This window comes from Podarcis erhardii, assembly GCF_964252035.2.
Source record: "Podarcis erhardii genome assembly, chromosome: 7".
Lineage (NCBI taxonomy): Eukaryota > Metazoa > Chordata > Lepidosauria > Squamata > Lacertidae > Podarcis > Podarcis erhardii.
The window spans coordinates 21,695,151-21,721,355 of NC_138511.1; the positions used below are offsets into that span (position 1 = coordinate 21,695,151).

Consider the following 26,205-nt stretch of genomic DNA (forward strand, 5'->3'; position numbering starts at 1 on the left):
CCGTCAGTCTCCCAGCATCAAGTCCTTTGATCTGGGTAGAAGCTCTCCTGGGCCCCTCCCACCTATGGCTTTTATAGCCTGCCTTGGTGTAATCAAGTGCACCTGACATTACTCATGATTAACTCAGGACCCTGAGATGGAATTAATACAGAGCGGCTGAGAGTCTCCCACTACCTGCAGTTGGGCATCCAGCCGGCACTTGCAACACAGAAGAAGCCAAGAAACTCCCCACAGGTGTGTGAAACACAAGAATCCAGCAGACCTCAAACTGGGGATGCTAAAGGGAAAGGGACATGCCACCTAACTCCTCAAAATACAATTGTCTTCCGCATTTCCACTACAGCTTCCTATGTCCCTGTGTTCTCCCTCCTCCTCCAACCCAGTCAAGCCAGAATTATTATCAGAGTTCAAGGACACATTCCAGCCAGGCAAAAACACTCAATTCTATCTTATAATCAATTTCATTTGGATATCTATTTGGACACCCACCTGGCACTCAGTTCGTTTTGCCACAGTCTGATGATGACTTGGTAACTCTTTCATTGGTGGCACCATTGCTGTGGAATGCCCTCCCAGCTGAAATGAAAAAAGCCTCATCAGTATTGGCATTCCACCGGCCCTTAAAGACACGCCTGCTTATTTTCTTCTTTCCTGACTTGAATCTTTAGCTGTTATTCCTTCATTGCAGGGAGTTGAACTCGGTTTGGGTCCCTCCCAGCTCAACCATTCCACTATTCTGTCTCCTACTTTGTCTGTTAACTGTTACACTGTTTTTTAATGGACAGGTTTTAATTATGGAAGTTGTAAAGTAGTTTATTTTACTAGATATTTTATTTACGGGTAGCTGTATTTTCAGAACTGATTTTACCCTTGTTAGTTGGCTTTTATTTGTTTGTGAACTGCTGTGATATTTCTTCTTGACATGAAAGGCAGCAAATAAATTCTAACAGTAATAATAGTAGTAGTAATAATAGTTTAAATTTGGATTGTTGGATTATTCTTACTGTTAAGGCAAGCTGGTGTTAAGGCAAACATAACTGACCAGTTATGCAAGTGCATTTTGTAATTTTATAAGCTGTGTGACTTGGTTGCTCAGCTCAATTTTTTTACATGATCTTTTATGTGCTGTGGTCTTTTAGGTCTTGTGATTTTGTTGTTATTTTCATTGATTACAGTCTAGTAATTGTTGTAATCGTCGAGGGTGAATTTCTGTTTCTTATTTGCTGGTATTTTGAGAGTTAATGTTCTTGTGCAATATTATATTTGAAATGAATTGTTGAATGTTGCTTTATTTGATGTGCGTTTATTTTAAAGTCATGTGACTTATTTGCTTTGGATTGGATTGTTATCAGACGTGTGACCTTTGTATATTTTGCGGCTTCAACGGCTCGTACGCTGCCTTGTGTACAGCAACATGGAAAGGCAGCGTGCAAATTAAAAGTGAAATGAAAATGAAATGCTGGTCTATTTATTTTCTTTCTGCAATATGTATACTTGAGTTCATAATGGCCTGGTTTGATGGCACTGTGTTTAGTAAGTGGTGCTGATAGGGGAGGGGGGGTTGAGGAGCAGCTCTTGCCAATGATTGGCTAATGTCGGGGGAGAGCGAGAGAGTCAATGAAACTGCCTGCAAACCCTGAAGCACTGCACAGCGATCGGAGCCGGCTAACAGCAAGGAAGCATCTGATGTAGACTAAAGCCAGGGAGATGCAGCACCCTCCCATTAAACTCAGGATCTGTCCTTCTGCGCTCACTGCTGTGCATCCCTGGGATCCTTGAACAAAGCAAAGAATCTGGTCTGCTGATGTTTCTGGGGGATTTTGGAAAGAAAGAGAAAACTTTGGCAGAGAGAAATTCTGCCTTCCAGAACTGCAGAAGAGAGAGAGAGAAGGAGGAGGAATGATTCGAAGTCCAAAGATTGATTCTCGCAAAGGTGACTGCTAGATCGCTCCTTCTCAAGAGGCTGTGTGGAAGGTGATTTGAGCATCATGGGTTGTCCCAGAATAGGGCAGGGACTCCTGTAGAACGAGACATCCCAGCGGAAAGCATGCCTGCAACAACCCACGTTCAAATGTGTGGCTTCTCTTCCCAAACTTCCAGCTAGAGCATCTCTGCTGGAACAGAAGATCTGGACAAAGCCCAGGGCGAAGATCAACTTCTGTGAGAAGGAGGCTGGGGGACAACCAGACATTGGAAACGTCCACCAGGACTCTTGGGAGGTCTTCTCCACCCCATTCCATTTAATGCTTGGTGTTGGCCAATTGTGTAGAAGTGCAGCATTGCTGGATCAAACCCAAAGCCCATCAAATCCAGCAGAAGTCAGCCAGATCCTGCAAAGAAGCCTACACAGATTCTTTTGAGAAGCCTACATTAGCAACAACCTTCTCTGTTCCAAAGGCGTTCCAGGGCAGATAAGAGCAAGGGGATTTTTTTAAGAGAGAGATTTTTCGGTGGCTGGAAGCCCTGTTTGATCCCTTCAATAATGTCTGATCAGGAGATGGATGACTATGACATGGACAGCCTGTCTGACACATCGCGGATGATCAAGGGACTTCCGCCTTACAACATGGATGATCAACTGCTGCCCATGGAGCGCCGTAGCACCTGTGGCTGCTGGGCCTGGACATGCCTGGTGGCATCAATGAACTCTTTGGCCTTCCTCTTGAACTTCCTCTTGATGGCCGCCATCTTTGCCATCGTGCTCCTGCCCACCATCGTGGTGGTCTACTTTGGGTTCCAGTGCCATTCCCGGGTAAGTGACATGCGACTTGCAGATGCTTCTGGTTAGGAAGCCCAATCCCTTACCTTGCATCAGGGGGTTAGGCAACATGGTGCTCCCCTGCCCCATATAGCTGGACTAGGGATGCATGTGGCACTGTGGTCTAAACCACTGAGCCTTTTGGGTCTGCCGATCGGAAGGTCGGCAGTTCGAATCCCTGCAACGGGGTGAACTCCTGTTGCTCTGTCCCAGCTGTTGCCAACCTAGTAGTTTGAAAGTATGCCAGTGCAAGTAGATGAATAGGTACTGCTGTGGCAGGAAGGTAAGTGGCATTTGCAAGCGCTCTGGTTTCTGTCATGGTGTTCTGTTGCGCCAGAACCGGTTTAGTCATGCTGGCCACATAACCTGGAAAGCTGTCTGTGGACAAATGCTGGTTCCCTCGGCCTGAAAGCAAGATGAGCACTGCAACCCCATAGTCGCCTTTGACTGGACTTAACTGTCCAGGGGTCCTTTACCTTTACTTTTATAGCTGGACTACAACTCCCATCATCCCATACCATGGGCTCTGCCGTTTGGGGCTGATGGGAGTTGTAATATGAGAGGCACAGATTTCCCACCCCTGGCCAACTGTTCTTAGAATGGCTGATAAGATCATAGAGTTCTCAAAGCATTTTTTCCTAGGGTGGTATTTTCCTGCATTAACTTTACCTGTACATTTATAAAAGGATGGATGAAGCGGGCAGGATGTGATTACTAAATGATGAAAGATGTCACCTCTGCACTCCCAGATGCCCCATAGTCTGTGTTATTCTTTCACGTGTTCCCAGGATGAGTCTTTGCATTCAAACAAAGAGGCTCCAGAGATAGTGGGAGGCCACATACCTTACTCCCCAAAGTGGCAGCAACTTGGCCCCACTAGAGGTTTGTGGACTACAAATCCCATCACCCTCAACTCACTGGCTATAGTGGTTAGAACTGATGGAAGCTGTAGTCCATTAACATAATGGTGGGGGAAAGGACCACCTCTTTCTGTATGAACCTACCCAGACCATGAGATTGTCTTCTGAGGTCCTCCTTCATGTGCCTCCTCCTTGAGAGGTCCAGAGGGTGGCAACACGAGAACAGGGCCTTTTCTGCAATGGCTCACCATCTGTGGAATGCTCTCCCCAGGGAAGTTCACCTGGCACCTTCATTATACACCTTTAGGCACCAGGCAAAAATGTTCCTCTTTAACCAGGCCTTTGGTTAATCCTATTGACATCCTATGCCCTTTTAAAATGTGTTTTTTTGGGGGGGCGGGTATTGAGTTGCTGTTTTTATATTTATTAGGTATTTTGTGGTTTTATATCTTGAATTTATTCTGTGAACTGCTCTGAGATCACAAGGTATAGGGCAGTATAATGATGATGATGATGGTGATGTGGTGGTTTCATTTTCCTTGTATTGGCAGGTTATGGTGGGTCTTGTATAAAAAAAATAATATCTTCTGTAAAACATTTTTTGTGTGCTTTCAGTTTAGCAAGACGCTGTTTTAGTTTAGGAAGAACATGTTGGGTAACGGGAGGCATCATAGAGGCATATCGATCATGGAGAAAGCAGCATTGATGGCATTGGGCTCTTCCTTTGCCTACAACATGCTCGGAGGCAGTGCTTCTTAAAACAGGAATGGGGAACTTCAGGCCTGGGGGGGTGTGTCAAGTGTGGCCCTCCAGTCCTCTCCAGCTGGCCCTTGGAACACTCCCCAAGCTACACACCCTAGCAGCCCTGCCAGGCTGGACCTTGATAAAGCCTTCTGCTTGCCTGGATGGAGGCTAGAGAGGGGTGTGTTAGTGTGCGCAGAAATGGCAAAGATAAAAGTTATATTTGTGCCCCTGCCCACTTTTGCCCCTGGCCCTGCCCACCACTGCCATGCGGCCCTTGGAAATCTTCTAGAAGGGAATGCAGTCATCCAACCTCTGCTTTAAAATGTCCCTTCAAAGAAGGAGAGTCCCTCGCCTTCCAAGTTATCCCATTCCACTGGGATGGGATAGCTCGGAAGACAGCTCTTGCTTTCATAAAGTTCCTCCTAATATTTAGTTGGAATCGCCTTTCCTGTTACTTGAAATCCATTGGTTTGGTTCCTACCCTCTGGAGCAGTAGAAAACAAGCTTGCTCCACACGGCAGCTCTTGAGATACTTGAAGATGGCTATCATATCACCTCTCAGTCTTCTCCTCTCCAGGCTAAACATAACCAACTCCTTCAACCCTTCATCATATGGCTTGGTTTCCAGTGTGTCACATTTCATTTTGTTAACATATCATTATATGTGTCATTTTGTATGTTTATGCTGTAAACCACCCTGTGATTTTTGGATGAAGGGCCGTATATGAATTTAATAAATAATAATAAATAATATAGAAAACATTGGCTGGGGCCCATTGTGGGCTGGTAGGGCAGAGTGCAGGGAGCCCAAACAGTGGGTGGAGCCAGAGCCAATAATTGGCTGAGTCAGAGCCACTAATATGCAAAGGCAACTCATTCTAGTTCTTCATCTGCTCAAGGCAACATTGAAACTAAGGAGGTCAAACAGCACCCTCTTGGTCTGGATGCAAGTAAGAAGGCGAGCAAATGGGGGCTGGCCAAGGACAGACTGAGGTTGGTGGATCAGTTAGCCATACTAAGGGGCCAGTCTCCATTGGAAACCAATGGGCTTATGAAGTAGCTTTCATGGTCAGAGCTCTGGAAAAAAGCCAACGCCACTTCAAATTTTCAGCACCAGCTAGCAATGGACAGCGCCAATTTGCCAGTACCTTTCTCAGGATGTGGCTTTGATATTTCTCACTCTGTGGCTTTACACTCTTCTGTTCTAGCAGTTCATTAGGTTGCAGAAACCTGGCTGGACTAAAGCTCTGGCTTAGATGGGGTGTGAGAAGCTGAAACATGGCCAAGAAGAAGGGTGTGTGCACACTCACACACAAAAATTTGGCTCTGTTCTCATTTTAGAGCCACTAACACAGGTGAACTTTCACAAGGACCTTTTGTTTTATTAATTGCAAACTGATGCAAAAATCTGATGAACTAATTTAAGGCTGGGAAAATGAGAAACGGAAATGGATAGATTTGTCCATCCTTATGCTGAGCAGGATTCCCCTTTTATTGGTGAATAATGCCACTGAAATCATCAGGGCCCAGGAAAGCATTAGTAAACACACCAAATCAGTGCCGTCCTATGCATGTTGATTCGGAAGTAAATCCCCACTGGGCTGTATCAAATGAAGAGTAGAGTTGGAAAAATTAATGGACACAAAAAGAGCCTGTTGAATCAGGTCAGTGGGCCATCTAATCCAGCATTGTGTTCTCACAGTAGCCAAACAGATGTCCTGATGAGAAACCCTCCAGCAGGACCCAAACACAAGGGTCCTCTCCACTCCTGAGCTTTCCAGCATCTAGTATTCAGAAGCCTCCAACTGAGCAGGCAGAGAATAGCCATAATGGCCAGTAGCCACTGATAATAGCTTTAAAGTTGCCCATCCAGGTTGGTGGCCCTTCACTGCTTCCTGGGGGAAGCGAATTCCATAGCTTAACTACGCACTACGTGACAAAGTCCTTTCTTCCGTTTGCCCTGAAATCTAACGTTCTAGGGAGTCTATGAGTTCTAGGGAGAAAAGCTTTCCTCAATCTATGTTCTCCATGCCATGCATAATCTTATAAACGTCTATCATGTCATGGTCTAGGATGCATGTGTTGGGGTACGGCGTTTATCCTTGAATACTCTAGAATCCTTTAACATGAGAAGAGCCATAATAATAATAATAATAATAATAATAATAATAATAAGTTATTTATACCCTGCCCATCTGGCTGGGTTTCCCCAGCCACTCTGGGCAGCTCCCAAGAGAATATAAAAAACATGATAAAACATCAAACATTCAAAACTTCCCTAAACAGGGCTGCCTTCAGATGTCTTCTAAAAGTCAGAAAGTTGTTTATTTCCTTGACATCTGAAGGGAGGGCATTCCACAGGGTGGGAGCCACTACCGAGAAGGCCCTCTGCTGGATTCCCTGTAACTTGGCTTCTCACAGTGAGGGAACCACCAGAAGGCCCTCGGAGCTGGACCTCAGTGTCCAGGCAGAATGATGGGAGTCAAGACGCTCCTTCAAGTGTAGATCAGGCCAAAGGCCCATTGAGTTCAGCACACTCTTCTTGCAGTGGCCAAGCAGATGCCTCTGGGAAGCCCACAAACAGGCCCTGAGCACAACGGCAACTCTCCCCTCCTGCAGTTTCCAGCAACTGGAATTCAGAAGCGTTACTGCCTCCAACCGTGAAGCAAGTGCATAGCCATCAACTCCCAACATCATGCTTGCTGGGTCAGATGAGAGTTGTAGTTCAGCAACATCCCGAGGGCCAAAGTGTCCCTACTCCTGCTGTAGATTTATGAAAAGCAAGCGTGAAAGTTGGAGCCAGGAGATGTGGGGAGGAAAGCAAATTATTATGCATTCTTTTTTTTAAAAAAAAAAAAGCCCACGAAAATAGCTTTGCAGTAATTACCAAACCTCTGTGACAATCTGGATAAATACAGTAACGTCTCGGCTGACAGAGGATCCTTCCCAGCGCTGATTACTCACCGCAGTTTTTTATTTTATTGTCACAATATTTCTCTCCATTTCATCGCCACCCTCGATTCCCTCCCCACTTCTACCAACAGCTCTCCTGCTCTCCTGCTTTTGTCTGTGCTTGCCTTCACGCAGGCTGAAATCTCTTTAATTTCATTTTAATTAAGGCTGCTCCCTGCTAGACGCGGCCTCTGCAATTCGTCTATTCAATTAAACAGAGAAAGGAAGAGTGTGTGTGTTTGTGGGGGGGGGTATCTGACCACCAGCAGCAACCGTAGAAACAGAATCCACCCTACAGCCGCGGATCCCAGAGCGCTGTGCGGGCTTCCTTCCCAGCCTCCGCTGGACAACCTGCAATTTATTCAAATTGACAAACTAATTTCGTTCTCATTAGGTATTCCGCACATGGGCTGTGCATGGATGCACTGCTCTCTGATTCTTCCGTTAAGGGGAGAGCTGAGAATATTTGGCTTCGTTTCTCCCTTCATCATTCTGCCTTGGGGCTGCTGAGGAGCTTGCGCTTACTGACTCAAGTTTTGATAGTTCTCAGATTCCCCACCCCTTGTACAACAGTTGCGGGGGAACATCAGGCTCCTCTACAAATGTGGCCCTCCAATTTATTTCTCTCCCTCTGGCCCCTGGGATTCTCCCCCAGGCCCCTCCCTTCTCTCTAGGCCTTTTGGCGGTTCCCTCACTGCGAGAAGGGAGGTTACAGGGAAGCAGGCAGAGGGCCTTCTCGGCAGTGGCCCCCAAGCTTTGGAACACCCTCCCATCTGATGTCAAAGCGATAAATGTTATAAGACCTTCCATAGAAATCTGAAGGCAGCCCTGTATCGGGAAGCTTTTAATGTGTGATGCTCTGTTGTGTTTGTGTATATTCTGTTGGAAGCCACCCAGGGTGGCTGGCGCAACCCAGTGTCAGGGACCATGCTGAGGAGAGCTGCACTGAGGAGGAATGGGGTGTGTGACTCCCCCTCCCCCTCCCCTGCTCCTGATCAGGATCCTGAATCTCCCCAGGAGCAGGAGGACAGTATAGATTTGGAACAGCGGTTTGCAGAGGGACATAGTTCAGAAGGCAGAAGCTGGGAAGTACTGGACGGGGAACAGCTAGGAGGAGGAGAACTGGGAGAGAGAGGGTTAACAGATTCACTGTCTCTGGAAAGTATTCATCTGCTCAGCGCAAGGTCAAGAAGGGCAGAGAAGGTGGCAGCCTAGAAAGCACAGTGGTTGCGAGATCAGGTTACGAGACGCGGTAGTGATGTGGGTGACTAGGGAGGAAGTGGGTGCAACCCTTAATTGGGAGCACCTTCATTCTGAGGAATGGATTCTTTGTTCTCTCACTTTGATCATTAAAGTTTCTAACTGGTAAGAAGACTCCTTCCTCTTTGTTCTGCTTATCTACTGCCAAAGGGGGCGGGGAGAGAGCTGATTCCCTGAAGCCTGACTCCCAGTCAGATGGACTGGGTACAAAAAACTTATTATTATTATTAGCCACACCCTTCACTGGCTCTGGGAGGTTTCTGTTCCAGCTTTCCCCTCCTTCAGGTGCCCTTTGCAGCGTGACTGTGCTGGCAAAACTGGGGTCCTCTTCCAGCCTCTCACCCACCCACAAATCCTCGAGCCTCTGGAGCTGCCCTCGGCTCTTCAATGATTAAAGGCTTCCTTTCTCCTTTTATCTTTTTGGTTACTCTTGAACTGATTTAAGAGCGTCTGCGCTGAAGCAGCTTCGAGGCACTAACTTACCGTAAATAAAGTGCACAAACGAAGGCGTTCAAATGGCCTCGGTGTGCGGTTTTGTTTCGTGATCAAACCCTGGGATCAAGGGGGGGGGGGTATAAGGCAAAGCCATTTGTGTGGCCCCGTACAGCTCAAAAAGTAGGCTCTCCTACAATTTGTTGATCGGGAGATTAATTGCGCATTGATTGCTGCTGCTGATCCAGCCCTCGCCTGGGAGATGGTTGTGGTTGTTTGCTTGAGATGGCTTTGCCATCATTGAGGAGGCAGCTTGCTCAATTGGGCATCCAAGACAGTCGCTGGCTAATAAAATGAACAAATGAGATGGGTTTTGCGGCAATCAGTCCCTGCAGAGAAGGGGCTGCATGTGTTGCTTGTTTTCCACGCGAGTGGAAATTTCCTTACCATAACCAAACCATCCATTTCTGATTATACACGGGGTTTACAAAGGGAGATCTCTATTCCCCTGATTCAGTGCCATTGGAACATGAGAATCTGCCTTATTCTGAGTTGGTCTATCTAGCTCAGTATTGGCATCTTCAAATATGGGACACTCCCAGCCATACCGGGAGAGGCCGGGGATTGCACCTACAACCTTCTACATGCAAAGCAGATGCTCTGTCACTGAGTTCGGCCGTTCCCTGAAGATATGGGAACATAGGAAGCTGTTGTATATTGCAGTATCTCAGACCCTCCATGTTCCTATTTTCCAGGGACAGTCCAGGATTTACAGAAGCCATCCCGGTTTCTGATTTGATCCCGGAATGTCCCACTTTTCCTTAGGACGTCCCTATTTCCATCAAGCCAAGGAGATACGCATAGCTGTCAAAGTTTCCCTTTTTTAAAGGGAAATTCCTTTATTCTGAATAGGATTCTTCACAAGAAAAGGGAAAAGTTGACAGCTATGGAGATAAGTAACTATACAACCTTTAGGAGACATCTGAAGGCAGCCCTGTATAGTTTCATTAGGTTTTTATAGATGTTGGAAGCCACCCAGAATGCCTGTGGCAATCCAGTCAGATAGGCAGGGAATAAGAAGAAGAAGAAGAAGAAGAAGAAGAAGAAGAAGAAGAAGAAGAAGAAGTAAGGGTAAAGGGACCCCTGACCATTAGGTCCAGTCGTGACCGACTCTGGGGTTGCGGCGCTCCTCTCGCTTTACTGGCCGAGGGAGCCGGTGTACAGCTTCCGGGTCATGTGGACAGCATGACTAAGCCGCTTCTGGCGAACCAGAGCAGCACACAGAAACGCCATTTACCTTCCCGTTGGAGTGGTACCTATTTATCTACTTGCACTTTGACGTGCTTTCGAACTGCTAGGTTGGCAGGAGCAGGGACCGAGCAATGGGAGCTCACCCCGTCATGGGGATTCGAACCGCCAACCTTCTGATCGGCAAGTCCTAGGCCCTGTGGTTTAAACCACAGTGCCATATATAGGACATCCCTATTTTCATTGGAGAAATGTTGGAGGGTATGGTATCTAGCTCAGTAGCGTCCATGCTGACTGGCATGTTCAGGATTCCAAGCAGGGAACATTCCCATGCCTGTCTGGAGTTCCTGGGATGGAACTGGGTCCTGCCACATGGGAAGCAAATACTTTACCACTGAGCCGTGCGATGTGTGATGTGGAAGAGTCCTGAGTGCCAAACAGAGAGGCTTGGGGGCCATATTGGTTCCTGCCCTCTGTGTGTGTGTGTGTGTGTGTGTGTGTGTGTGTGTGTGTGTGTGTGTCTGTGCTGGATTTATGTATAAGCTAAACAAGCTATATCTTAGGGCCCCACTCACTTGGGGCCCCCCAAAAAAATTAAAGGGAAAAAACCTGGATGCACATTTCCAAAATATAAGATAAAAAATAAATAAAATAAAACCTACATACAGCAACAGCGGTAAATGGCTTTAGATACCTATTAGGTCCATAAATTACCGTATAGGATATATTCAACACCAAAAACCAGTGACAATTTGTTGTTGACGAAGGACAGCTGGACATATAAAGGGCCCCATTACCTTCAGTAGCTTAGGGCCTCATCAAACCTAAATCCGGCCCGTGTGTGTGTGTGTGTGTGTGTGTGTGTGTGTGTAGATAACTAGATAGATAGAGAGAGAGAGATAGAAAGCACCTGTCTCCCAATGTGGGCTTTAAGGCAGCTTACAACATTGAAAAACAACAATACAAAGTAATAGGAGCAAATTAGTGATAAAGAATGAATAAAATACATAGGACACATTTAGAACCAGCAATTAAAATATAGTTTGTCCTGGCAGCAGCCCATCTTTGGTGCTTTGGTTTTTTAATAATAAAAAGTTGCCAGTACTCACCAAGGCGTTGTTAGAGTAAGTGCCACACTTTAACCTTTTTGGGGAGGAGGTGCCAGTACTGAGTACCCATGAGTACCCCACACATCTTACTGGGTTGCCCCAGCCACTCTGGGCAACTTGCAACATAGATAAGAACGTAAATCCCTATACAGGATTGCCTTCAGAAGGCTCGGGGATCAGATAGCTCCATACCCTCCAACATTTCTCCAATGAAAATAGAGATGTCCTAAGGAAAAGCGGGACATTCCGGCATCAGATCAGAAACCGGGACGTCTTCTCTAAATCAGAGACATCCCTGGAAAATAGGGACATTTGGAGGGTCTGCTATCTATCTAGCTTTCCACCTACCTACCTACCTACCTACCAAATCTATTTATGCAGGGGTCAGCGAACTTTTTCAGCAGGGGGCCGGTCCACTGTCCTTCAGACCTTGTGGGGGGCTGTCCTATATTTTGGGGGGAAAAAAGAACAAATTCTTATTCCCACAAATAACCCAGAGATGCATTTTAAATAAAAGCACACACTCTACTCATGTAAAAACACACTGATTCCCGGACCATCCATAGGCTGGATTGAGAAGGCAATTGGGCCGGATCTTGCCCCGGGTCTTAGTTTGCCTACCCGTGTTTTATGTCTCAAGAGAGAAAGAGAAATATGTTGATGATGGCAAGTTTAATTTCCCTTTTCCCTTCCCTGCAGAACTTTCATACTTTTGCCTTTGGCTGAACAGGTTTGTCAGGTTTGTCAGCTGCTTTAAGAACCTGCTGTGCCTCTTTGACCTGCAGGAAAAGTGGGTGGACAGAACAACAGGACGCCATGCCTCCCTCAAAACACAATTACCTCTTCTAAAAACAGCTCCCTCTCTCTTCCCTCAAAAGAGAAAGGGAATAGCTCGATGCTGTTTCAATCTGTACAGTCTGTGTGTCCCTCACTCCCCCCCAATTTTATTTTATTTTTTTAGCTTCCTCCTTCCGGATATTTGTTAGCGCTGACATTTTCTCAGCCACAGAGGAGCAAGACTGCCTACCTCATTGGGGTTGTTTACTGTCAGTGTTCCAAGGAACGAGGAAGCTCTCCAAGATTTTATAGGTCCTAATTACCTGCCATGCAGGAGATCTCCCCATCCACCATCTCAGCACATCCGGAAAGCCAGAAAGATGTGGAGAAATGTTCAGCGGGGCTGGAGCAACTTCCTGGAGAAGAGATGGCATGATGTTTGGGGGAAATAGGAAGCTGCCTTATACAGAGTCAAACCGGGGGGTCTGTGTAGCTCAGTATTGTCTACACCGACTGATAGAAACTCTGCAGGGTTTCAGACAGGGATCGCACCTCAGAAAGGACCATTAAAGGCCACGTATTTGTGGGATGCGGGTGGCGCTGTGGGTCAAACCACAGAGCCTAGGACTTGCCAATCAGAAGGTTGGCGGTTCAAATCCCCGCGGCGGGGTGAGCTCCCGTTGCTTGGTCCCTGCTCCTGCCAACCTAGCAGTTCAAAAGCATGTCAAAATGCAAGTAGATAAATAGGTACCACTCCGGCGGGAAGGTAAACGGCATTTCCGTGCACTGCTCTGGTTCGCCAGAAGTGGCTTAGTCATGCTGGCCACATGACCCGGAAGCTGTACGCCGGCTCCCTCGGCCAGTAAAGTGAGATGAGCACCACAACCCCAGAGTCGGCCACGACTGGACCTAATGGTCAGGGGTCCCTTTACCTTTTATTTGGACTGGATAGTCTTCCTAGCTCTGCTGTGTCCTTTAGATCTAATATTTGGTCCTGATTTCTGGATTTGCCTCCCCCAGGCTCTAAATCACGGTTTCCCCCCTTTGCTCATTCTTCCTTGTCCCTTGTCTCCTCGCTCCTTACTGGGCCGTGCAAACTGTTATTCTGAATAATCTGTTTTTATTGGGTAGGGGGCATTGGCTGGAGACGAGTTTATGGAGCCAAGGGGTCAGTGGCACCCAAATGTTTGGGAACTGCTGGTTTCTTTTCTTTTAGGCTTGCCTGCTGCTGAGTTTTCCTTCTCCTTTTTATTTTTAAAAAAGCCACTGACCACTTTAGCGAGGAGGGGGGGAACGTCAACCAAAGCCCCCTCTCCATTTAGCAGCTCCGCTCTCAAAGCCTGCCTGGTTCTCTCTCGAACAGACCACCCTTCTCGAAAAGGGTTATCCAAACCTTTGCTTTTGTCCACTAAATAATGTTCTCTCTATGTGCTTTCGGGCTTTTCTTTTTTTCTGGGCCATTTTCAAAGCCGAGGGTGGTGAAGAAGGAGAAAGCTTTCCTCTCTTCCTGCATTAGGGCTCTGCCTTATGAGCAGATCCTTTCGCTGGACTAATGGCTAAAGTAGGCAGCCTTGAAAAGGAATCAGTCACGATGCCTGCAAGGCCGCCTTCTCTCCTCATCTGTCCTTTTTTTGTTCTGGCCGCCTTTCCAGACCCATTTCATTTCATTTCATTATTTAGATATTTATAGACCACGATGTTCAGGAAAAATACAGTGAGACAGCATAGAACGTGGAAAATTACAAGATGATCATTAAAAAAAAAAAATCAATTAAAAACTGGTGTTGGGGGGGGGGGAGCGGAAATCACATTTCAAAGTCCTGCCTGAGTAACACAGTTTTCCGAGAGAAGTGAAAAGGTAAGGCAAGGAGCGTTCTTGCCCAGATTCAATTGGCAGGGAGTTCCACAGGGCAACGCCTTCCACACTGGTAAAGGCCGACTGAACCTTGGGAGTGTGGGGAGTCAGAGGATCTCAATGACCAAGGTGGAGAATAAGGAATCGGGTGGTCGTTGAGGCACCGCTTGGGCCCAAGTTGTTCCAGGCTTTGTGATTAACACAAGAACCTTGAACCTGCCGAAAGTGATGACCAGCAGAGAAGTAACATGCCACCAGCAGCCTGCTCCTGGGACCAGTGTGGCCCCTACATCCTGCACTATTTGCATCTTCTGGCATGGATACAAGCAGCAGAAGTTGGATGGCCATCTGTGTTGGATGCTTTAGCTGAGACTCCTGCATTGCAGGGCATTGGAATAGATGATGCTCAAGATAATAATAATAATAATATGAATATGAATATGAATATATGAATATGAATAATTTATTGTTTGTACCCCACCCATCTGGCTGGGTTTCCCCAGTCACTCTGGGCGGCTTCCAACAAAGATTAAAAATACATTAAAATGTCACACATTAAAAACTTCCCCTCCAACCCTAGAATTCTATAATTCTACTGTCGGAATCTCCGTTTGACCGAGCTGATAAGGATCATCTTCGGAATCGCCTCCCCACGATTAATTGATGACCTGATCCTTTGATAAGGCCTCAGGCACGTCGTCCCAGCAGAGCATCAAAACAGCACGCGGAAGGATGAGTTAGTATGAGCTACATTGCTATGCTTTATTTTCTAGCTACGCAGAGAGCAAAGAAATATACATCCTCTCCTTGTGAGAGCAGAGAGCAACTGAACAAAGGAACAAAGGAAACAGGAAACCACCAACGTCACATCCCGTCTCCTTTCCCGTGAGACTGGAAGGTCTCTGGAATGTAAACAGAGTCCTGTGACTCCCAGCAGCTGCTCAAAGCACACCCGTGTGCCTTTGGGGTGGCTTGTGCTCATGATGTTATTGGGGTAGCCAGGGGTCAGCAAACTTTTTCAGCTAGGGCCCGGTCCACTGTCCCTCAGACCTTGTGGGGGGCTGGACTGTATTTTGAAAAAAAATATGAACGAATTCCTATGCCCCACAAATAACCCAGAGATGCATTTTAAATAAAAGGGCACATTCTACTCGTGTAAAAACACACTGATTCCTGGACCGTCTGCGGGCTGGATTGAGAAGACGATTGGGCTGGATCCGGCCCCCAGGCCTTAGTTTGCCTACCCATGTTATACACAATCGCACTTTTGGAACATTGGATTCTTATCTCATTATACATGACAAAGCCATTTTTCACCTTTTCACCCCTTGCTTTTTCCTGTAAGACCTATTGCAGTCGTTAAGAGTCGTCAACAGGCTCATCACAGCTATCTGCCAATCACCCATTCCCACCACCCTTGTGAGTAATACCCCTCCCCACCTTCTCACTATATAGAAGGGTCAGGTGACTTCTGTTTCAGTGTATCTGAAGAAGTGTGCATGCACACGAAAGCTCATACCAAGAACTGACTTAGTTGGTCTTTAAGGTGCTACTGGAAGGAATTTTTTTATTTTGTTTTGACTTTTGGAACTGTCTGCCTTGACCTCAGAACTGTCCCCCGGCCTCACCCTTCACTGGCTCTGTTTCATACCCTCCTTGAGTGTTTTGGCCTGACTGGAATATGCCTTTAAACCCCCACAATGCCTCTTGTTTCCAGGACAGAGAACAGAGAAGGCATTTGTAAGCATAGTGTGGAAACCAGTCTGGTATGCAAATGGAAATTTCCACTGAGAGCCAATGAGAGCCGATGTGGCACAGTGGTTAGAATGCCAGACCAGGACTTGTGAGAACAGAGTTCAAATCCCCACTCAGCCAGGAAGCTCACTGGCTGACCTGATGCAAGCCTCTCAGCCTAACCTACCTCACAGGGTTATTATGGGATTAAATAAGGAGGGTGGGGGAAAGCATGTACCCCACCTTGAACTCCTTGGAGGAAAAGGTGGGATATAAATGCAATAAGCAAGCAAACAAATTAATTAATCTGCTTGGTCACTGTGAGAACACATTGCTGGACTAGATACAGCTCTTATCAGGGTCTTATATGTTTCCTCCTACCCCCCCCCCAGCAACCTATCTAACCAAGTCATGCCCCCAACCCCCCCACTCCCACCGGATTTCCAGAAAAGCTCACAGTTTGTGCAGGGGTTTAGCTGCTGAGACATTTTCTCAAGAGAAGTCTCCTCAGGAGAACTCAGGGAAAATCCAGCTGCGAGCTGCTCTCCTCTCTTTGGGGTTAGTTTTTGCAATCTCCCAGTGCTGCAACACTCTCATCCCACCCAATAAAATATCTGAGGAGGCCAGAATCACGTCTTGTGATCGATTATGTGCCCCCCCTCCATATTTTATTGCAGTTGGCACCCTGAATAAAATCAACAAGTAACAGAGGAATTGACCGGAGCCACCAAGAAACTGTTGATGCAGGTTAGCTGAGGAAAGAAGCAGCGGAAACACGAGGAAACAGGATGTGAAATAGGCATTTGGGCCACATCTGCCACTGGTTATGAATTTGCATCATTAGTAAAGTGTCGCTGAAGCGCTGCCCCTTCTCACCAGCTGGGGGCAGACGTTCGAGTAGCTTGCCCTGCTGCTCCTACCTATCAATCAAGTCTAGCTTTGATGCAGAATTCAGAGTCTCAAGGGGAGTTCTTCTGAAGCGGGTCATGGCTGTCTACTCTTAAGGATGCTAGCTTGCCCTTTCGCATTTCAGTTTGGCTTTTTGTTCTTTGATCCTGCCCAGCACAGCTAACAAGGGGGAAAGCAGTCATCACCGCTTGGCTTTTTGAAAAGGGCTCCCTTTTGGCTGATGGCTTTCATCCTTTCCCCTTTCTAGCAAGGGCAGCTCATCATAGCTGTTGACGAAACCTCTTGCCATGATGAATGGCCTCGACGTCTGTTTCTCAAACATGCAGTGGAAAATAGTTCTCATTAGACGTTGCGGCATCAGTAAGAGAACATTGAAAGCTGCCTTGATGGACTCGTGGTCCATCATGCTAGTGTTGTCAACTCTGACGGGCTCTGACGTTTCCGAGCACAATTCAAAGTGTTGGTGCTGACCTTTAAAGTCCTAAACAGCCTCGATCCAGTATACCTGAAGGTATACTGCGTCTTCACCTCCACCTTCCTTCGCTGCGAGAAGCCAAGTTACAGGGAACCAGGCAGAGGGCCTTCTCGGTAGTGGCACCCGCCCTGTGGAACGCCCTCCCACCAGATGTCAAAGAGAAAAACAACTACCAGGCTTTTAGAAGACCATCTGAAGGCGGCCCTGTTTAGGGAAGCTTTTAATGTTTAATAGGTTATTGTATTTTAATATTCTGTTGAAAGCCGCCCAGAGTGGCTGGGGTACCCCAGCCAGATGGGCAGGGTATAAATAATATATTATTACAGTGGTACTTCGGGTTAAGAACGTAATTTGTTCTGGAGGTCTGTTCTTAACCTGAAAGTGTTCTTAACCTGAGGTACCACTTTAGCTAATGGGGCCTCCTGCTGCCACTGCACCGCCGGAGCACGATTTCTGTTCTCACCCTGAAGCAAAGTTCTTAACCCGAGGTAATATTTCTGGGTTAGCAGAGTCTGTAACCTGAAGCATATGTAACCCAAAGCGTATGTAACCTGAGGTACCACTGTATTATCATTATTATTATTATTGTTGTTGTTTTTGTTGTTGTTGTTGTTGGTTATTTTTTCTAGTAGGGCTGTTTCCCATACTATTTGGTACCATTGGTCCATGCTTACTCCTGACAGGTCTCTCCAGTGTCTAACATCTTCCAAGACAACAATGCCCATTATTATTATTATTATTATTATTATTATTATTATTATTATTATTATTAGCGCCTCCACGGTTGGAGGCAGAAATGCTTCTGAATAGCAGCTGCTGGAAACAACAGAAAGGGAGAGGGCTGTAATGCTCATGTTTTGCTTTTGGGTTTCCCACAGGCTTCTAGTTGGCCGCTGTGAGAACAGGATACTGGACTAATGGGCCATTGGCCTGACCCAGCAGGTTCCGATTGCATTCCTATGGGCAGGGGCTCCAAAAAAGGGAGAAAGTTTGAGAAATGGCTCCATTAAGTTGTTTTCATTTCCTTCTCTCTAAGCTGAAAAGGCACAAACGCCACAACCTTTCCGCACCAGGGGGTTGCTCCAACCCCTTGATCCTTTTCAGCTGCCCTTTCCAGAATTTCCCCCCTGCCTTGCAACATCCAATATCCTGGCACTGCCGACGCCTTTCAAATCAGCGCCAGCCCATTCGGCAACCTCTCCTGCGGTAGTAAAGGAGGACAAATATTGCGGCCCTTTTTCATTTGTTTTGGGACAAGACAAGAATTTCCATTTCTCGCCGGCCTCTTGGGTGACAAAAGAAACAGCAGCAGCAGCAAGCAGCCGCGTTTGGACTCAGACGGTTTTAATTTCAGGCTGAGTCATAAAGCGCCACTCATAAAGCCGGCATCTGTTTCTTTGCTCTGCGTGATTTGCAGCCGAAGGCGAAGCGAAGGCACGCTGGCCACGGAAAAGAGAGCAGGGAAGACAAAAGGTGGACAGGCTCTGATGGGCAGGGCATCAAACCTTTCAGTTAGCAAGCAGCAGAAGGCAACACATAGAGTGGTGGTAGTTGGAGAAAGGCATCCTTTTCCATTCGTGACACAGAGCAGCGTTTCCATTCCGCTGCAATCCGCCTTCTGCCAAAAAAGCCGACTGTTCACTTCATTGTTGGCTGCAGCAAAGCCATGTGATTAATTATGTAGCCTTTACATTATTCCACCCCATTCATCTCATTGCAAAGGAAACACGGTGCAAATGGGTAGCGAGGGGGAGTGCAATCCATTATGTACTATTTGCATGCTGGAACGAACAATAACAGTGGTCACCGATTGTATTTGCTGGATTGATTTCTGGTGCAGACATGGAACGAAGAAGTGAAAATCAGATGTTTATTTACTTAATGGATTTACAGCCCATATTTTCCCCCAGGGAGCTCAAGGTCGTGCACATAGCTCTCCCCCCCCCGCCTGTTTCTTCTTCATACAGCCATGCAAGGTAGGTCAGGCTGAGAGACTGTGACTGGCCCAAAGTCACCCAGTGAGCTTCATTGATGAGTGAGGATTCGAACCCTGGTCTCCCAAGTCTTGTTCCAGCACTCTATTATACCACACTGGCTCTCTGTTTCTATTGGGATTCTCCATTATCCCTTGTGGTGGCAGAATCATAGAATTTTAGGGTTGGAAGGGAGCCCAATGGTAATTTAGTCCAGGCATCCCCAACCTTTGGCCCTCCAGATGTTTTAGATTACAATTCCCATAATCCCTGACCACTGGTCCTGTTAGCTCAGGGGTCAGCAAACTTTTTCAGCAGGGGGCCAGTCCAGACCGTGTGAGGGGCCAGACTATATTTTGAAGGGGGGAAAAGGAATGAATTCCTACGCCCCACAAATAACCCAGAGATGCATATTAAATAAAAGGGCACATTCTTGTTGTTTAGTCGTGTCCGACTCTTTGTGACCCCATGGATCAGAGCACGCCAGGCACTCCTGTCTTCCACTGCCTCCTGCAGTTTGGTCAAACTCATGTTGGTAGCTTCGAGAACACTGTCCAACCATCTCGTCCTCTGTCGTCCCTTTCTCCTTGTGCCCTCCATCTTTCCCAACATCAGGATCTTTTCCAGGGAGTCTTCTCTTCTCATGAGGTGGCCAAAGTATTGGAGCCTCAGCTTCACGATCTGTCCTTCCAGTGAGCACTCAGGGCTGATTTCCTTCAGAATGGAGAGGTTTGATCTTCTTGCAGTCCATGGGAGTCTCAAGAGTCCCCTCCGGCACCATAATTCAAAAGCATCAATTCTTCGGCGATCAGCCTTCTTTATGGTCCAGCTCTCACTTCCATACATCACTACTGGGAAAACCATGGCTTTAACTATAAGGACACATTCTACTCATGTAAAAACACGCTGATTCTGCAGGCTGGATTTAGAAGGCGATTGGGCCGGATCTGGCCCCCAGGCCTTAGTTTACCCCTCCTTGTGTTAGCTAGGGATCATGGGAGTTGTAGGTCAAAACATCTGGAGGGCCACAGGTTGGGGTTGCCTGATTTAGTCCAACCCCTGCAATATAGGAATAACATCTAAACAATCCCTGACAGGTGGCCATCCAGCCTCTGTTTAAAAACCTCTAATGAAGGTGAGTCCACCACTTTCCGACCTAGACCATTCCACTATCCAACGGCTCTTGCCACCAGAAAGTTCTTTCTAATGTCTAATCAGAATCTCCTTTCTTGTCATTTGAATCTGTTGGTTGGGGTCCCACCCTCCAGAACAGCAGACCAATCTTGCTCCATCTTCCATGTGACAGCTCTTCAGATAATTTGCAGATGGCAATCATATCACCTCTCAGCCATCTCTTCTCCAGGTTAAATGCACCAACTCCTTCTCACTGCTGTGTCCACCTCACTGCCCTGACCCTGCGGGGTATCCTGACTTTTCCTCCTGGAAACTCAAACTGTTACTTGGAAAATCAAACTCAAAACTGGAGGTTTGGATAGTTTTACAGCAGGTAAAAGCACAGCAGAGAACGTTTATGTTGCTCCAACACTCAACATACCCCCTGCACTCTCTTTTAAAAAAATAAAATATCTTTATTGAATGTTCAAAAAGTACATAACCATATGTGCACCAGACATGGTGAGACACAAACAAAAAAGAGAAAAAGAGAAACAGAACCCATTCAGAAATGAAAACATTTGGGGGGGGGGAACCCCCAAAACTGTATATTTTACAAGGTTGTTACTGTACTTCACCAGATCTTAACCTATTAACAGTATTTGTAAGAATGGATTCCAAATATCTTTAAATTTGTCCATGGCAAGTGTGCGTTTTATATGCAAGTTGTTCATATGTTGCGAGTTTGTATAAGTCTTCAATCGGAGAAGGGAGCCGCATTTTTATTTTGCCAGTTAGTATCAGTCTTTTTTCTGTGGTATGGCCACAAAGAGCCCATTCGTATTGTCCTTTTGAAAGGTTGCATGTGCTGGGTATATAATTCAAGAGGATATTTTGCTCTGTAAATGTAAGGTTGTTCCGTACAGTTCTGTTGATGGTTTCAGTTACCTCCTGCCAAAAATCTGTCAATATAGGACAATGAAAAAACATAGATTTTAAAGAAGCATTATCCCTATTGCATGTCCAACAGTTAGATATCCGCACTTTACTTTTTTTGGGGGGGGGCAGCTGTTTGCAGACCCAGTATTGCCTACTACACTGACTGTCTGCAGCTGTCCAGGGTTTCATGGACCACATATAAACTCCATCTCCAACTCCTTGAAAGATTCCATTAACGGCGTCTCCCAAAAATTTTACACATCACTTGGGAAGACAGGTGAACTAATATCAGTGTACTGGAAGAAGCAAAGATCACCGGTGTCAAAGCAATGATTCTTCAACATCAACTTTGTTGGACTGGTCATGTTGTGCGGGTGCCTGATGGTCGTCTTCCCAAGCAACTACTCTATTCCGAACTTAAAAATGGAAAGTGTAATGTTGGTGGTCAACAAAAGAGGTTCAAAGACTCTCTCAAGGCAAATATAAAAAAATGTAGTATAAAAACACTGACAAATGGGAAACACTGGCCTGTGAGCGCTCCAGTTGGAGAACAGCCTTTACCAAAGGTGCCATGGGATTTGAAGACACTCGAACTCAGGACGCAAGGGAGAAACGTGTTAAGAAGAAGGTACACTTGGCAAATCCACACCATGATCAACTCCTGCCCAGAAACTAATGTCCCCACTGTGGAAGGACGTGTGGATCCAGAATTGGCCTCCAAAGTCACTTATGGACTCATTGTTAAAACCGTGTTTATGGAAGACAATCTTACTTGGCTACGAGTGATAGAAGAAGAAGGAAGGAAGAAGATTCCCCAGCCCTACCTGGAGATGCTGGGGATTGCACCCGAGACCTTCTGCATGCAATGCAGGTGTTCTATCACACAGAGACTTTAATGCCATTGCTGGACATTTCTCAAACCCTTTTGAGAAACCCCCAAGTCCCCTTGAGCAGAACTGGGAAGCCATCCAGGTGAGAGCTGTCACCTTCATCTCCCGCCGGCCTGTTCCCTGGGTAAGAGCTTGAGGAGCTGTCACCAGGCCGGGCAGACATAATGGATAATTAAACCTTTAATCTGATGACTGCTAGCTTCTCTCGGCAATTTATCAGGGCAGGCTGGCAGGCTGGAGATTGAATATACAACAGGGGAAGAAGAGGCAGAGCAGCCACATGGGAACTCAATCTGTAGGCAGTTTCATTTTGTCATTTCATTTCCCTTTATGAGATTGAAGCCGATGGATGAGCCCAAGGAGCAATGGCTCATAGAAGCTCACTTATTTCCCCCTCCTGGTTTTCTTTTTGAACGAGGAATGTTTGTCATGCTGAGAAACTCGACGCCATGATGGCAGGCTTGTGGTAGGATCCTGGAGCATTGAGGCAGGGGTGGTGAACCTCAGGTCTGGGGGTGAGGTCAAATGTGGCCCTCTGTCTGGCCCTTGAGCCTCCCTGCCCAGGCCATGCTCCTCAAGGGGCCTGATTTGACCTTTTCCAGAGGTGGTTCCTCATTGGGACATTGTCAGAGAGTCAGCCAGCAATAAATCACACAGCGTAAATAAGGTTAACTCTTTATTGAAAAAAACCAAGGCTGCTTAGGGGAGCCAAGCCTAATGAGCACAACAACTCTTATCAGTAGGTCTTGCCTCAAGGAGACAGTTATGAAGGCTGAAGACAGCTGCCTAAATTCCCTCCTCTCCCAGGTACCTTCCCAAGCAATCTGAGACTCCTGTCTCTCCTCTGCCCTCTTCATACCTCTTCTGGTCCTGGGATACCGGGGGGTGGGAGGGGAACTGGTCACAGCAGGAGGGGGAAACGCCCTGGCGTCTTCACCAGCCTGATTCATCTCTACCTCTTGGTCTCTCGCCTCTCTGGTTTCTGATTGTGGACCTCTCTTTGCCACCCAGCAAGATTCCTGGTTGGGGTGGGTGGGATGAACCCATGACTCCCAAGTTCACGCTAACCATGACATCACACTGGTTCTTCAGTACGGCTGGGAATATCCCTTGCTTGAATCCTTGGAGAGCCGTTGCCAGTTCAGCTAAACAGACTGATGATGGGCCATGGCCAAAGGTAGTCTCATGAGTTTGCTAGGACCATAGGAACCTCAGAAATTCTTGCTGGTTCAGGCCAAAGGCCCATCGAGTCCAGCATCCTGGGGTCACTGTGGATGTCCCCAGCAAATAATATTCAGAAACACCCCTAGTTCCACAGTATGTAGAGCATCAGTTTTGAGCTGGAGCAGTGGTTTGTTACAAGCTTGTTTCATTTCTAATTTCCTGCTTGGCCAAGTATAAATGCTACCTCTTGAAGCTGCCTTTTCATTGGCAAAAGTGAGGGATGGGGTTGGCTCAGGTTGCCCCTCACCATTGCTCATCCGCTGAGTCTCATCTATCCCCTCCAACATCAAACTCCATTTCTTTTCCTCCCCTCTGGCTCTAACAGTATCTGTTCAGTATTAATTAACCTAGAGAGGGCGTCGGATACAAATAACATCACCTTTTTGACATCAGGGTGGGGAGAACTGAGTGAAATGAATGCTTTGCAAATGGTGAACGGCTGAAAATTAATTTTCGGTGAGCACAGTGGTGGCTATTAGACTATTATCTGCTCAGGGGCAGAGTGTCTGCTTTGCATGTAGGAGGCCCCTGGCATCTCCTGGTAGGAGCTTATAGTTATCCTCCTCCCTATTTCCTCATGGCTGAGTGGGGATTTGTTTGTTTGCTTGTTTATTTATAGACGACATTTTTCTTCCAAGCTTAAGATGGTGTATGTGGTTCTCCTCCTCCTCATTTCATTCTCACAACAACCCTGTGAGGTAGGTTAGGCTAAGAGATGGCCCAAGGTCACCCGGTGAATTTCATGGCTGAGTGGGGATTCGAACCCTGGTCTTCCCCAGGTCATAGTCTGTCACTCTAACTTTTACGCCAAGCTGGATTTGAACCCTGGTCCTCTCAGGTCTTAAGCAACAAACCCAGAACAGCCAAGGCTGTTGGAAGTGGTACCCTTCCCCGCTTTAAATGTATGGTATGAATGTAGCCAATAGCAAGTTGTAGAAGTGGAGCACACATAATTTGTTGTGGTAATGATTTACTTATTCGTTTTGTATAATTTATACACTGCTTGACTGCAAAAAACAAAAAACCAACCAACGAACAAACCTCTACAAAAAAACAAAACAGTAAAAGTCACAGCCGCACTTCAAAAATTAAAATACTAAAACAGATTGAAATTAGCTTAACTTTCTAAGCATCTGGGAAGGCTTGTCTAAACAGGAATGTTTCCAGCAGGCGCCAAAGAGAAAGTACAGCGAAGGTGGTTAGAGAGTGCAAGGTTGCGGGTTCAATCCAGGTCACATATTCCTGCGTTGCAGGGGGTTGGACTAGATGACCCTAAGGATACCTTCTGTTATAAGAAAAAAACCCTGCTCCTTTTCCCTTGTGGGGTTTCCAAGAGCCCGTATAGAGCCCTTAAGTGGGTTCCCTATTGGTAGGAGAAAACAGAGGCCAACCAGAGCATATTGAGAAGCAAAGCGGCTAGTAAGCCTGATCTTTATTCAAGGAACTGTTGCAACAGGGTCCCCACTCAGCAGACACAGGAGGGAGGAGAGAACCCAGAACAATGGTGTGCAAGCCCTTATATAGACCTTTGAAATTGCCCGCCCTGTAGCCCAAGACCATCCCCAACATCATCCATACATCACAGAAGGAGGCGGTCTACAGCAGAAATCCTGTCTGTCAGGATACCTGATAATGGTCACTGATTGCATTACCTAGGCAGTCTGGGCATACTTTTGTGATGGTTAATAGTTTAGTTCCTGAATCCATTCTTTCATACACAAATATGCCCTGAAGACAGAATTTGCAAGCAAAAAGACAATGGGAAGGCTTTCCCCATTTGCCTCCCTTACAGCAGAGGAATCTCTGAGGTCACTGAGAGAGTCAAAATAGCTTCAGGATTGCTCTCCTGTACTATTTCAGACACGTGGTTTATATACTTACGTATGCGTTTGCCTTGCACATTTATGAATGTTTAATTTATATTTGAGACCTTAGAATTCTGATAACACTTCCAACTCTACGGTCCTATGATTCAATAGGCCGCCTAAGTAACAATGAACTGGTCCCGATTCTTTCCCCTTCCCACGATGTCAGCCTCAGCTTCTGACTCGCTCTCTCTCCACCCCCTTGCAGGTGCTCCACTCCACAGCCTCCTACTGCAAGACCATCTTGGACGACAACAGCTCCTCCGCCCTGATCATCCTCGGCTTCGTCATCATGTCTCCGCTCATCGTGGTGGCTATGGCCATCTACTGCGGCCTGGTCAGGCGTCTCCGCCTCTTCCTGTGCTTCCAGCCTTGGGCCCGGGCCACGTACAAGGGCGTGAAGTGGCGGTGGTACGAAGACGGGGGGCTGTGCGGCTGCGCCAAGGAGTGGAGCAGCCAAGTCAAGGCCTGGGTTTAAGCGCCTCACGCGCCTTGGTCTGCCTGCCAGCACACCCCTCTCTCCAGTCCTCCAAATCTCATTTTCCCCATAAGGGCGCCATGAAGAAGCAGGCAACGGCTAAACCCATCTAGAGGAAACTTCCGTGGCTTCTTCTCCTTCCACCAGGGGGCGCTGGGCCTCCCATTGATTCTGGAACTTTCCGTGAGATGGCTCATCTTGCTTTCAGCATGAACTCTGAGGTTCATCTTAGGGCGTGAGTGTGGGGGACATTTTCAGCCAGAGGGCTACATCTTCTGCCGGGCAACCTTCTGGGGTGGGCGGAGCAACAAATGGGCGGAGCAACAAATGCAAATTTTACTTTTGGAAGGCGGCCTACACATACACCTCCATTCAGGCAAGCAAGAATCAGAATTCAAGACCACATTCCAGGCCAGGCAAGAACATTTGAGGAGGATGCAAGGCTCAGTTGGTACAGTGTGTATGGCAGTGTTTATCAAGGGCTAGATAGAGAAGCCCGAAGGGCCACATGCTGACCTTGGTCCTGAGGTTCCCCACTCTCACCTTAGGGTAGTTACCACTCTCTTCACTTCAGCCCCCCCCCATGTAAGGATAACAACTTACCCTCCAA

At 46.9% G+C, this 26,205-nt stretch overlaps 1 protein-coding gene across 1 annotated transcript; it reads left to right on the plus strand.

The window, feature by feature from the left end:
• The first annotated feature begins 1,641 nt into the window (after nucleotides 1-1,641).
• On the plus strand, nucleotides 1,642-26,205 carry TMEM278 (transmembrane protein 278). The gene is made up of 2 exons (XM_081871417.1): nucleotides 1,642-2,752; nucleotides 25,326-26,205. The coding sequence occupies exons 1-2, from the start codon at nucleotides 2,483-2,485 to the stop codon at nucleotides 25,593-25,595; spliced, it is 540 nt and encodes a 179-aa protein (XP_081727543.1). The 5' UTR covers nucleotides 1,642-2,482; the 3' UTR covers nucleotides 25,596-26,205.